This window comes from Mastomys coucha, unplaced genomic scaffold (assembly GCF_008632895.1).
Source record: "Mastomys coucha isolate ucsf_1 unplaced genomic scaffold, UCSF_Mcou_1 pScaffold16, whole genome shotgun sequence".
NCBI classification, from domain to species: Eukaryota; Metazoa; Chordata; class Mammalia; order Rodentia; family Muridae; genus Mastomys; species Mastomys coucha.
Genome location: NW_022196898.1, coordinates 99,195,702 through 99,207,751, shown reverse-complemented (window position 1 = coordinate 99,207,751; position 12,050 = coordinate 99,195,702). Strand labels below are relative to the sequence as shown.

At 43.1% G+C, this 12,050-nt stretch overlaps 1 protein-coding gene across 1 annotated transcript in view; it reads left to right on the top strand.

Moving 5' to 3' along the window:
• Positions 1-3,530: 3,530 nt before the first annotated feature.
• Ptgfr (prostaglandin F receptor) overlaps positions 3,531-12,050 on the top strand; it is a 42,589-nt gene continuing 34,069 nt past the window's right edge. Inside the window, exons 1-2 of the mRNA XM_031375846.1 lie at positions 3,531-3,812; positions 5,294-6,163. Coding sequence (XP_031231706.1) covers positions 5,366-6,163 — 798 coding nt within the window. The 5' untranslated portion in view covers positions 3,531-3,812; positions 5,294-5,365. The remainder of the gene's footprint in view (positions 3,813-5,293; positions 6,164-12,050) is intronic.

The window sequence follows — 12,050 nt, the reverse complement described above, 5'->3', positions numbered from 1 at the left end:
AGACTGGTACTCTTCCCGAGGCTTCACGCAACCCTGGCTTTAATAAAAACATAAAGCAGTGTCCTTTATATCTGAGATTGCCGCTGAGAACTAAGCCAGAAGGGCAGATGTCTGCATTGTTTTGGTTTGAGTGCAGAAGGTTTTGCAATATTCAATCCACATTTTTTCACAATATCTCAGGCCAGCCATGTTGTTTTTTGTTGCTGTTAACTATTTATGGTGACAGTGTAAAAAGGCTAGCGGATAAGAAGAAAGGAAAGTTGAGAAGATGTTGTCTAGAAAGGTGTTTCGGAGGCCCAGGGAGATTGTGCAACTGTAAAAGCACTCATCAGCAAGTCTGATGGTCTGAGTGTGATCTCGAACCCATCACCAAGTCTGACGGCCTGAGTGTGATCTTGAGAGCCATGTGATAGAAGCGAAGAGCCTACTCCCTCAGACCGTCCTTTGACTTTCTCATGCACCCCATGACATGTTTACACTTGTGGACCACACTCCCCCCACCCCCACATGCACCGAAAATGACCAGATAAGTGTAGTTTAAAAATAAATATTTTTTAAAAGAAAGAAGAGTAATTGGATTACCTGTCCTATGCCGAGTTTGTGACAGACTCCTTTCGCTCACTCAGGAGTGGCAGCCTAGATTGTTTTCACTGTCATGCAGATGGGAGATGGGCAGAGAGCCTAGAGTGAATGGAACTGTTTGCTCTGGGCCACGGCTCAGTGTATGGAGAGAAAAGCAATGCTCACTCACACAATGTCAAATCATAGTGCTCGTTTAATAAAGTCAGAACAGTAGCAATTTCTTTTTCAAAGAATTACATAAATTGCATTATTTTTCCAATCTACTTTGTATCTATTACTGGGATTACTTCTTAAGAATCCAATTCCTTATCAAGACACAGTCCACTCGAATGTTCTTAAAAGTACTAAACACCAACTATGCCTTCTGCTTCCAATCCCTTCTGCTTCACTCAGAGGAGGAGCCCACTGAAGGCCCCGTTTAACCTCTCGCCCACCCTTCCTCCTCCACAGCTGGGACTTGGATTCTAGCCACTCACTCCAGAGACCCAGATTTCTGTTGCTCATACTGCCCTCTATGTGGTCACACAGCTCTAGGAAGCTAACACATCCTTTGTTAGGTAGTAAGTCTCTTAGTTAATTTTATTACATTTTTATAATTTACTCCTCACAAATGTATTACATATATTACTTTTTACATATCAAGAGTTTACATAATAAGCATAAAAAGACTAATCAGAGCATGTTTCCTCCATTAATCTCAGTGGCAAATTCCAATAAACCTTTGCAGGCAGTTTAATTAAAATGCCAAACCTCAATTTTCAACCTTGATTTTTATGGAGTATTTTTTCTTTCAATTTCAATGTCATGGAATATGCGCATTTTCTGTCTAAATTGCTCCATGTCTAATCCTGAGTAATGATTGCTAAGTACACCCACACAGTGTGTTCCTCTCGTGTCTCCTTGAGTGGAGGCAAAGCTAGCATCAACTTTGTATCCATTCAATAAAAAGAGAATGCTGGTTATCCCAAAGTCCATCCATCCCACGTGCTCTTCAGAAGCATGTTCATCTCCTAGTTGGACCCACACAACACAGGGCTCCATGCTTGCTCACACAGCATTTATATCTGTCTCCTAGAAAGCAGAGGGCTAATTCTCACTGTTGAGTGGATATGTCTACAAACGCCTTTATCGAGTATCAGCTTCTCACATGCAGCAATAAACCAAACTAAACTACAGTTTGAAAGTTTGTTAGCTTCTCTCCATCTCCTTTTAGGTTTTTTCTGACAGCTTTTCTGTCTGTGGATTAACCAGTTTTGTCGCACTGTCGTTGGGGAATATGAATTAGGAGTCGGCTTAGCATGGCACACAGACCCGGGAGCAACATTGAAACTAGTTTACTGTTCACTCTCTGAGAGCAGCTTGCCCTGCTAATATTAATGTGTCTAGTTTGTCTGAACTATGTTTTGGTTAAGGAATGGGGTTCTAAATAAGGAATTCCAATAACAGATGTAGAATAGGTTGGAAAAATGATGCAATTTATGTAGTACTTTGGAAGAGAAATCACTATTGCCTTGGTTTTATTGAGTGCTACAATTTGACATGGAATGAGCAAGCAAGTTGTTTCCTTCCGTACCCTGTTCCACAGCACTGGTGTGAGATGTCCCACCAGTTCCACAGCACTGGTGTGAGATGCCCCAGTCTTCAAGCTGCAGAGATCCAAGACAGAAATCCTGACTCTAGAATTCATTACTTCAAAGGTTTGGTGAGTGTCCAGATTTTGTCCTCAGTGAGAACAAAGGAATGACAGAGAGGACGCCCTGGAAGGCCATTTCCACGAGAAAAACACGAGGAAAGCCATCAACACGCCCGAACTGCAACTAAGGACTGTTAATCATTAAAGGAAAGGGTGGCGCTCCATGTCACATTTTCAGTGTGGCTTGTGACAGGGTTGTTCTTTGGATAATGGCCATCCAGGTGAGGCATTTTCCTTCTAATCAAAACATTCACCTCTGACCATACCCAAGTCACAGCTTAAACACACCATGATAATATCAATTTAAAAATTCTCTATCTCCACCACAGGGGGAAAGTGTGCAGTCTGACTTTTCTACAGTTAATGGCTAATTTATTTTATCTCGTTTTTGCACTTTATGATCCCTTTCGATATTCAGGAATTTGGAACACCTTCTGGTTCTGGAATGGAGAAGCAGATCCATTTCAGTGTGGCACTGTTTCTCCACACAGCTAGTGACAACATTTTGCTAGGTTCCAAAGGGAAGTTAAGATTCATGATAGGGGCACAAGAGGGTTGAGTTGGAAATGACATGTTCACAGGTGTGTGTGTGGGGGGGGTGTTATTAGCTAAAAACAATCGTAGCGAAAAGGACCCACACTGTACAAGTTCACACAGCACTATCACATGTAACAAGCTCAATTCTTAAGGAAACATTAACAATTCTTAATGAAAAATGAGCGTGTCTTTACTTGAACATAAAGCACTTTTTATGAAATCTATAAGATGCACATCCTTTGTTGTGGATGTCACCAGAAATTCTCTCAAGAACTTCGATGCTCCCAAAAGGTCTGGAAGCCCAGGCCAGCAGGTGCTTCAGAAATGTAGCTCACACTTCCCTTTATACTCTTACCAGGATGGACCTGCGCTCCCGTGACGTGACAGTGAAGCCTAAGGCTGTTCAGTCTACAGCAGTTGGCCAGAACTTTTCATTTACTCCTCTCTTTCAAACTGGCAGACGTTTCTTTACCCCGATTTCCGCGCCCCTTTTTGGTTGGACTTGGAATTAATTCATTCCCCATAAGCTATATCCGACAATCTCTTCCCCTCCCCACCCCCCAACACATGCCTAAGGTCTAAGCATGCCTTGACTCTCCTCATTTCTGTCTTGAAGCTTCAGAAATGGAAACGAGTTTAAAGCAAAACTTTCCGTAGCTGTCTGGTGGCTGAAAGCGTTGTCTCCTGCTGCTCCGTGGCCAAAGCATCAGAGGACTGTGCAGCCTCACCCTGTGCGGGTAGAGAAAGTGGGCGGAGAGGAGAGAGCCAAGGAAGGGGCGGAGGTCACCCAGCCCTCCACCCTGCAGAGGCTGGGAGCATCCCTAGGTGCTCTGGAGTCCGGGACACAATAGGTCCTGCCGGTGATCCAGGGCTCAGAAGAGTCCTAGGGAGGCACGAGCGGTGGAACCCGAGGTTGCGGCTGCGCGGGGCTGGTTTCGCCATGGAACGCTCAGCGCTCTTCTGCTCCGGACACAGCCACTCAGTGGCCCAGGATGCCGAGGTAACAACTACCCTGTGGCTGCATTCCCACGGCCGGATTCCCACGCCCCCCCTGGATTCTCTAGCTGGACCTAAGGTTGATAAACTCCTGTGGCGACAGCTGCAGGGGCCCCCCGCTGGAGAGCAGTATAGGCTGAGGTTGGCAGGGATTTTGGATTCAATTCCTGGTGTGCTATGGGGAAAGAAGGGTTTGGGGTCTTCGATGTAAGGATGGGGTTCAGTAGCAAGAAATCGCCCCCACCCCCAGGAGAGAAGCACTCACACAGGGCTACCCCTTTCTTTCCCGGAGATTCCCTGCTGGCGGCACTTCATGGTCCTTATCCCGGCTGCGGCAGACCTTTGGCGCCCCCCAGGGTGGGAGGGAAAAGAACTCTCCCGAGTTTGAGAAATTGTAAAAAGTTTCAGCAAGTTGGTTAGGTTTAGAGGCAATGTTGCAAGCTGAGGCCCCTTGGGGTATGAGCTTTGCAAATGGCGAAAGTAGAACTGTGAGTAAGACACAGGAGGGGGCAGTCAGCCTCTTCCCTCCAGGCACCTAAAGCCACTGTGCTGTCAAACCCCCGGCCTCCCGGAAAGTTGCTCTGGGAAAACAATCTAATTATCTAGTGATGGGTGGCTACGGTCCTAAAGCTAGCGTGGACTTAGGAGTCAGCACATTAGGGGCAAAAAAACCGAACAGCAAACAATACAGCACTTCTCACTGGAGGTTGCAGTAACCTGACAGCTTGTTTCAGGATAAAGTATTGAGGGGGAGCTGCTGCCTCCCTTTCTCATCTTGCGCGTGGATTTCTGCCCTGTGAAAGAAGGCTAGATCAGAACTCAGAGTCTCAACATTCTTCCATGAGTCAAAGTGTGACTGAGTTGTGTGTGTGTGTGTGTGTGTGTGTATGTGTGTGTGTGTGTGTGTGTGGTGTGTCAGAGAGAGAGAGGAGAGAGAGAGAGAGAGAGAGAGAGAGAGAGAGAGAGAGAGAGAGAGATATTCTGTGTTGCCCTTTCGTGACCTTTGTTTTATGACCAGCAGGTGGGTCAATGTCCCACAGAGGAAAGAACAAGATCTTAAAGGATTAGTTATTTCAATAGATTGCCAAGCTTTAAAGACCTATTGGATTGAAATCTAATCTTGTTAGTGCTTTAAGTAAGACCTCAAATGATTCAAGATGTCAAGGACACAGGAGGGTGTTTTGTTTGTTTTGTTCTCTCTCTCTTTCTCTCTCTCTCTCTCTCTCTCTCTCTCTCTCTCTGTTAGTGATTTCTCTTTCTAGGGAAGTGAACTGATAGGTGTCAGTCTGGCAGTCTGGGTGATGGCTTTATCTTGAAGGAGAAAAACAGAACCAGGGAGCAGATGCATGCTGGTGTCAGAGTTCTGCAACCTGACTTATGATAGGTTGGGGAAATCCATCCCATCCCGGAGTGCGGAGGCACTTGGTTCTCAGCGTCAGATGACTGATAATTTGGTCTTTATAATTCCTGTCCTGTATGCTGCAGATGTCTGCACTTCGAGACTGCACAGTTGTGACAGAGAGATGACTTGAGGGGACAGCTTTTACCTCCACAACAATGTCCATGAACAGTTCCAAACAGCCAGTGTCTCCCGCAGCTGGACTCACTGCAAACACAACCTGCCAGACAGAGAACAGGCTTTCAGTATGTTTTTCAATCATCTTCATGACAGTGGGGATCTTATCTAACAGCCTCGCCATTGCCATTCTCATGAAGGCGTACCAGAGATTCAGACAGAAGTCAAAGGCTTCCTTCCTGCTTTTGGCGAGTGGCCTGGTGATCACAGACTTCTTTGGCCACCTCATCAATGGAGGGATAGCTGTCTTTGTATATGCTTCTGATAAAGACTGGATCCGCTTCGATCAGTCGAACATCCTGTGCAGTGTTTTCGGAATCTCCATGGTCTTTTCTGGCTTATGCCCACTTTTTCTAGGCAGTGCGATGGCCATCGAGAGGTGTATAGGAGTCACCAATCCTATATTCCATTCTACGAAGATCACATCTAAACACGTGAAAATGATCCTGAGTGGCGTGTGCATGTTTGCTGTGTTCGTGGCTTTGTTGCCCATCCTTGGACACAGAGATTATCAAATTCAAGCATCCAGAACCTGGTGTTTCTACAACACGGAGCACATCGAAGACTGGGAAGACAGATTTTATCTCCTGTTCTTTTCTTTCCTTGGACTCTTAGCTCTTGGTGTCTCATTCTCGTGCAACGCCGTCACAGGAGTCACACTCTTAAGAGTGAAGTTTAGAAGTCAGCAACACAGGCAAGGCAGGTCTCATCACCTGGAGATGGTCATTCAGCTTCTGGCCATCATGTGCGTCTCCTGTGTCTGCTGGAGTCCCTTTCTGGTAAGATCTACAGGGTTCGTGGTTTTCGCTCTCTTGGGTTTATCTATGTTCTGGGCAAAGTTTGTTGCCATTATGAGGGTTTCTGGTCTAGAATGTCAATCCTTTAAATGCTAAAATTGAATTCAGTGCTCAGCTCTGGCTTAGAATCAAGTTGTGTTTGATCCACAGGTTTATTTTTCCGTAGGTCTCAGTGAAAAGAAATGTGTTTCTGAACAAGTGTAGCCGTATGCTTTCCTGCTTCTATGTGGGACAGTGCCAAGTAACACAAGCAGTACTTTCAACATACTGGGTGTTATCTTCAAAATGATGATAGGATGGGTGGCTATGGTGGACCATTTGGGTCAAGTAGGTTTTCATGGAGAGTGCTACAGATTTTCATCTGCAGACACAGGAGAGCAGTTGTGGAGTTGTCCTTAAAATGTAAAGATGAGGCCACAGCTTGCCAACTCTGGCGATGTGCTGAGCTAACAGAGAGCTCAGCCAGCCCTGTGGGTAAGGAAGACAAGACACCACTGGTTCACTGTGGCCAGAGCATTGCGGATGCTATGGGGAGAGGTCTGCCTGGCAGGGAGCTCAGACATTAGACATTCATGAGGGTACAACTTTCATTCCTTTAAACACTCTGTAGTCAGGAGGCACCTGCAACAGCCTGGTATTTAATCTGGAAATAAGGGAATTTTGTAACAGAAGTGAAACATTCATATTCTCTTCCAGAAAGAAGAAGAAAAAACTGTAAGGGAGGCCATGGCCCCGGCTGATTCACTAAATTCACTCTATGATGAGAATAATGACAATATGCAATTACAGAGCCACCCTTCTGTGGGAGGAAGGGAGAGCATGAACTGGGTTCATTCCTTTGCTGCAGTGGTGGGGTGGGGAAGCGGGCTGGCATCCAGAGATGAGCATCCAGGTTGGACCAATGTCAAAATGAGGCAGGAGAAGCAGCAGGTTGGAGGTAGAGGCCGCGCTAGGCATGGCAGTCACTCAGGAGGTCAGCTGCAGGCCTGTGAGTAATGCCCTCTCCTGAATCCCTCGCATGGCTGCTGGCTGCAGACACAGGCAGTCTGCACAGCTTTCATATACAGCACAGGTGATCTCAATGTGATGAAAGGTGTGAGCATGGCTCACACTCAGGAGCCAAGGAAAAAGATGCCTTCATTTCTATAAAAGGTCTTCTTTTATCAGTACTTGCTTGTTTTCACTTCATTTTATAGCTTAATAATTTTAATTTAGTTTTTTATATTCTGGTATATCATTTAAAATTACAAATCTGCTCATGCTTTCCTTGGGCTGGCCAGGTAAAAGGGTCCACATAAGAGGGCTGGGGATATTCATGACAATCAGGCTTTGGGAAACCGTGTGCTGTCAGTCTATGGGAGCTGTGCTGGATGAAGGCTGAGGTCGGATTTGTTCTTGGTAGTATAATATTCTAGTTGAAGGACAAATATCAGATCTACCATCTTGAGTTACATCAGTGTTCATTTTGAGTGGTTTCATTTAAATTTATGATACTTGGCATGAGGAATTTCTTAAATTTCTAAACTAGTGTTGTTTTTCAAAATACAGAATGAGGTATTGTTTTATTAATAACTCTGTGGTTGTGGAGATAAAATGAAAAGAGTGGAGTAAGAATGTTAAGGAAAACTTGTAAGTGAAGGGTGAAGGTCATAGCTCGGAAGGTCCCTGCAACAAGTGTGTTAGAGGAGGGACCAGGATTCAGACAGCAAAGTGGCCATTGAGGTGTGTGTGGATCTGCTCTTCATCATTCTGAGCATCCCCTTAGCCCTGGCTAGCAAAGTGGCCATTGAGGTGTGTGTGGATCTGCTCTTCATCATCCCGAGCATCCCCTTAGCCCTGGCTAGCAAAGTGGCCATTGAGGTGTGTGTGGATCTGCTCTTCATCATTCTGAGCATCCCCTTAGCCCTGGCTTTTGACTTTGAGGAGCTGGAGTGCAAGATTAGCTCCTGTAAGACTACAGAGGAAGTGGAATCCGAGACTCTCCACATGAATATGTGGAATTTACATTTTCTCTCCTTTTTTTCTTTGCTGAAATTTTGGTTTCTTTTATTGATTACACAGATAATGTAATGTAATTTATATTTAAAATATTTTTTAATGGAATTCATATTTGAGATCTTTTTCTTTCCTTCTCCTCCTCTCCTCCTCTTTTTCCTCTTCTTCACTCCCTCCTTCTGAGTGGCATACAAACTAGCAGATTTTCCTGGGACAGTTTCTTTACTTTCTCTTTAGGAATTACTGGTATACTTATATGTCACTTATGTTATATGTCTGAAATGTCTTTCAGTGTGTAAATTCCTCCTGTATTGATTGCACAGACAACTTAACTGTGTTAAGTACACAGCTGCCTCTCAATTAGTTGATATTATGAGTTGTTTCAACATCCTAAGAGTTCTGTTGATATATGATGACATCAAGTGTCTGCCAATCATCCCACTCTGGCTTGTAATCACAGTGTATTTCATTACATGGAGGAGGAAAACAGAACCTATTTTTCTCAGGAATTGAGATTTAGGAGTCAAGAATGACTATTGCATCTGTTTAAAATATAACTTACTAGTACCATTTAGGCTTGCCATATCTGTGTTTCATAGTTGTAAATACGATTAACTCAGATAAATTCACTCAATTAAAATTCCAGTTGACAAATGCAAGAACCTACATTAGGATTTTAGCTTAGCGTTCCATACAGAAACAAGCTCACTCCAAACTCTGAGAGTCAAACAATTATAAAACAGTCTTCTGAGCTACCTGGAACTCACTAGGTGGAGACGGCTGTCCTTGAACATCTAGTGATCTTCTTGCCCTATACCCAAGTTCTGGGATCAAAATGCCCCGCTATGCCCAGCTTCAAGTAACAATTTCTTAGTGGTCTTTGTTTTGCCTTTATATAGGTAATGATGGCTTTTATGCTCTTTTCATAGAATGTATAACTTTAAAAGGAGTTTGCTGTAGTTGCTATGCATATTTCTCTAATTTGGTAGGGCAATAAATACTTGTTGACTGGTTGAATGAAACCTAAGTAGGATGAATATCAGGAGATTGGAAATGATTGACCAGAATGGATTCTGAATTTTGAAGGTATGAGTTAAGCAAATACTGAAACCAATTGGTAAATTTTAACATTTTCTAGATCAGCACCTGTAGAGTAATGGAATATTGAAATTCAGCTATTTCTCTGTAGAAGGCTAGGCATTTGTTTTACGATCTCTTCAGAAACAGATGATAATTTTTTCCTTTTATTTCTTTTTATTAGATGTTTTCTTTATTTACATGTCATATAATATCTCCTTTCCCAGGTTTCCCTCCAAAAAATAAAAATAAAATAAAATCAAAATCAAAACCAAAACCAAAACCAAACCCCTGTTCCGTCCCCACTCCCCCTGCTCACTGCCTCACCCTCTCCCACTTCCTGGCCCTGGCATTCCCCTACACTGGGGCACAGAATCTTCACAGAGCCAAGGGCCTCTCCTCCCATTTATGACCAACTTGGCCATCCTCTGCTATACATATGCTGTTGGAGCCATTAGTTCCACCATGTGTACTCTTTGGTTGGTGGTTTAGTCCCTGGGAGCTCTGAGGGTACTAGTTAGTTCATATTGTTGTTGGTCTTAAGGGGCTACAAGCCTTTCAGCTCCTTGGGTCCTTTCTCTAGCTCCTTCAATGGGGACCCTGTACTCAGTCCAATGGATAGCTGTGAGCCTCTACTTTTGTATTAATCAGGTACTTTCAGAGCCTCTCAGGAGACAGCTATATCAGGCTCCTGTCATCCATCACTTGCTGGCATCCACAATAGTGTCTGGATTAATGATTGAATATGGGAAGGATTCCCAGGTGGAGCAGTCTCTGGATTGTCCTTCCTTCAGTCTCTGCTCCATAATTAGTCTCTACAACTCCTTCCATGGGTATTTTGTTCACTCTTTTAAGAAGGAATGAAGTATCCACACTTTAGTCTTCCTTCTTCTTGAGTTTTTTGTGGTTTGTGGATTGTACTTTGTATATTCCGATCTTCTGGGCTAATATCCACTTATCAGAGAGTGCATACCATGTGTGTCCTTTTGTGATTGGGTTACCTCACTCAGGATGATATTCTCCAGATCCATCCATTTCCACAAGAATTTCATAAATTCATTGTTTTTAATAGCTGAGTTTTACTCCATTGTGTAGATGTACCATGTTTTCTGTATCTATTCCTCTTTTGAGGGACGTCTGGGTTGTTTCTAGATTCTGGCTACTATAAATAAGGCTGCTATGAACATGGTGGAGCATGTGTCCTTATTACATGTTGGAGCATCTTCTGGATATATGCCCAGGAGTGGTATATCTGGGTCCTCTGGTATTACTATGACCAATTACTGGAGGAACTGCCAAACTGATTTCTAGAGTGGTTGCACCCGCTTGCAATTCCACCAGCAATGAAGGGGTGTTCCTCTTTTTCCACAACCTCACCAGGATCTGCTGTCACCTGATTTTTTGATCTTAGCCATTCTGACTGGTGTGAGGTAGAATCTCAGGGTTGTTTTGATTTGCATTTCTCTGATGACTGAGGATGTTGAACATTTCTTTAGGTGCTTCTCAGCCATTCGGTATTCGTCAGTTGAGAATTCTTTGTTTAGCTCTGTACCCCATTTTTAAATAGGCTTATTTGGTTCTCTGGAGTCTAACTTCTTGAGTTCTTTGTATATATTGGATATTAGCCCTCTATCAGATATAGGATTGGTAAAGATCTTTTCCCAATTTGTTGGTTGCCGTTTTGTCCTATTGACAGTGTCTTTTGCCTTACAGAAGCTTTGCAACTTTATGAGGTCCCATTTGTCAATTAATTCTTGATCTTAGAGCGTAAGCTATTGGTGTTCTGTTCAGGAAATTTCCCCTTGTGCCCATGTGCTCGAGGCTCTTCCCCACTTTCTTTTCTATTAGTTTCAGTGTATCTGGTTTTATGTGGAGGTCTTTGATCCACTTGGACTTGAGCTTTGTACAAGGAGATAGGAATGGATCGATTTACATTCTTCCAAATGCGAACTTCCAGTTGAGCCAGCACCATCTGTTGAAAATGCTGTCTTTTTTCCACTGTATGGTTTTAGCTCCTTTGTCAAACAAAGATCAAGTGGCCATAGGTTTGTGAGTTCATTTCTGGGTCTTCAATTCCATTCTATTGATCTACCTGCCTGTACTAATACCATGCAGTTTTTATCACAATTGCTCTGTAGTACAGCTTAAGAACAGACGATAATTTTAAATGAAGGAAAACAAACTATCGGAGGGACAAGATGATTTTCTATGTAATGGTGTTTATCCAAGAAATGTGTTCTTTTGTATATGTAGAATCAAATTTTTATTTTTCACAGGCTGTAACTCTTATGCAAATCTTTTTAGTCATCTTTTTAGTTAAATATTTAGTCTCTAGGGTGATTATCAGATACAGATCAATTGGATATTAGGTTAACTTTGACTTAAATTGCTAAGATGCCAGTGTTATACTAACCAGCTGTTATAGAGTGAGTAGCCAATGATGGGCATGGAGGGCTTATTCTGTGGCTGTGAGGTCGAGAAAGTTGCCTTTGGGAGGCTGATGCTTGTCATCATTTCAAAACACTCAATAGAATCTCTTCATATCTATGCCCTTGTTATAGCACTAAAGAATGGCAGATGGACACACATCTGTATGTGTTAAGTGAAAAGGATATATGGAAATCCATAAACATGTATTCTGTTCTGGATGTTGGTCAAACATTTCTAATCTTTTGACTTTTTTTGTACATGACAGTCAACCAATTCTATGAGTCTAAATCTGTGCAAATAATATGCATTTGTGTGTGTGTAAATAGTATATGTATATATGTGTATATATACATATACATGTGTGTTC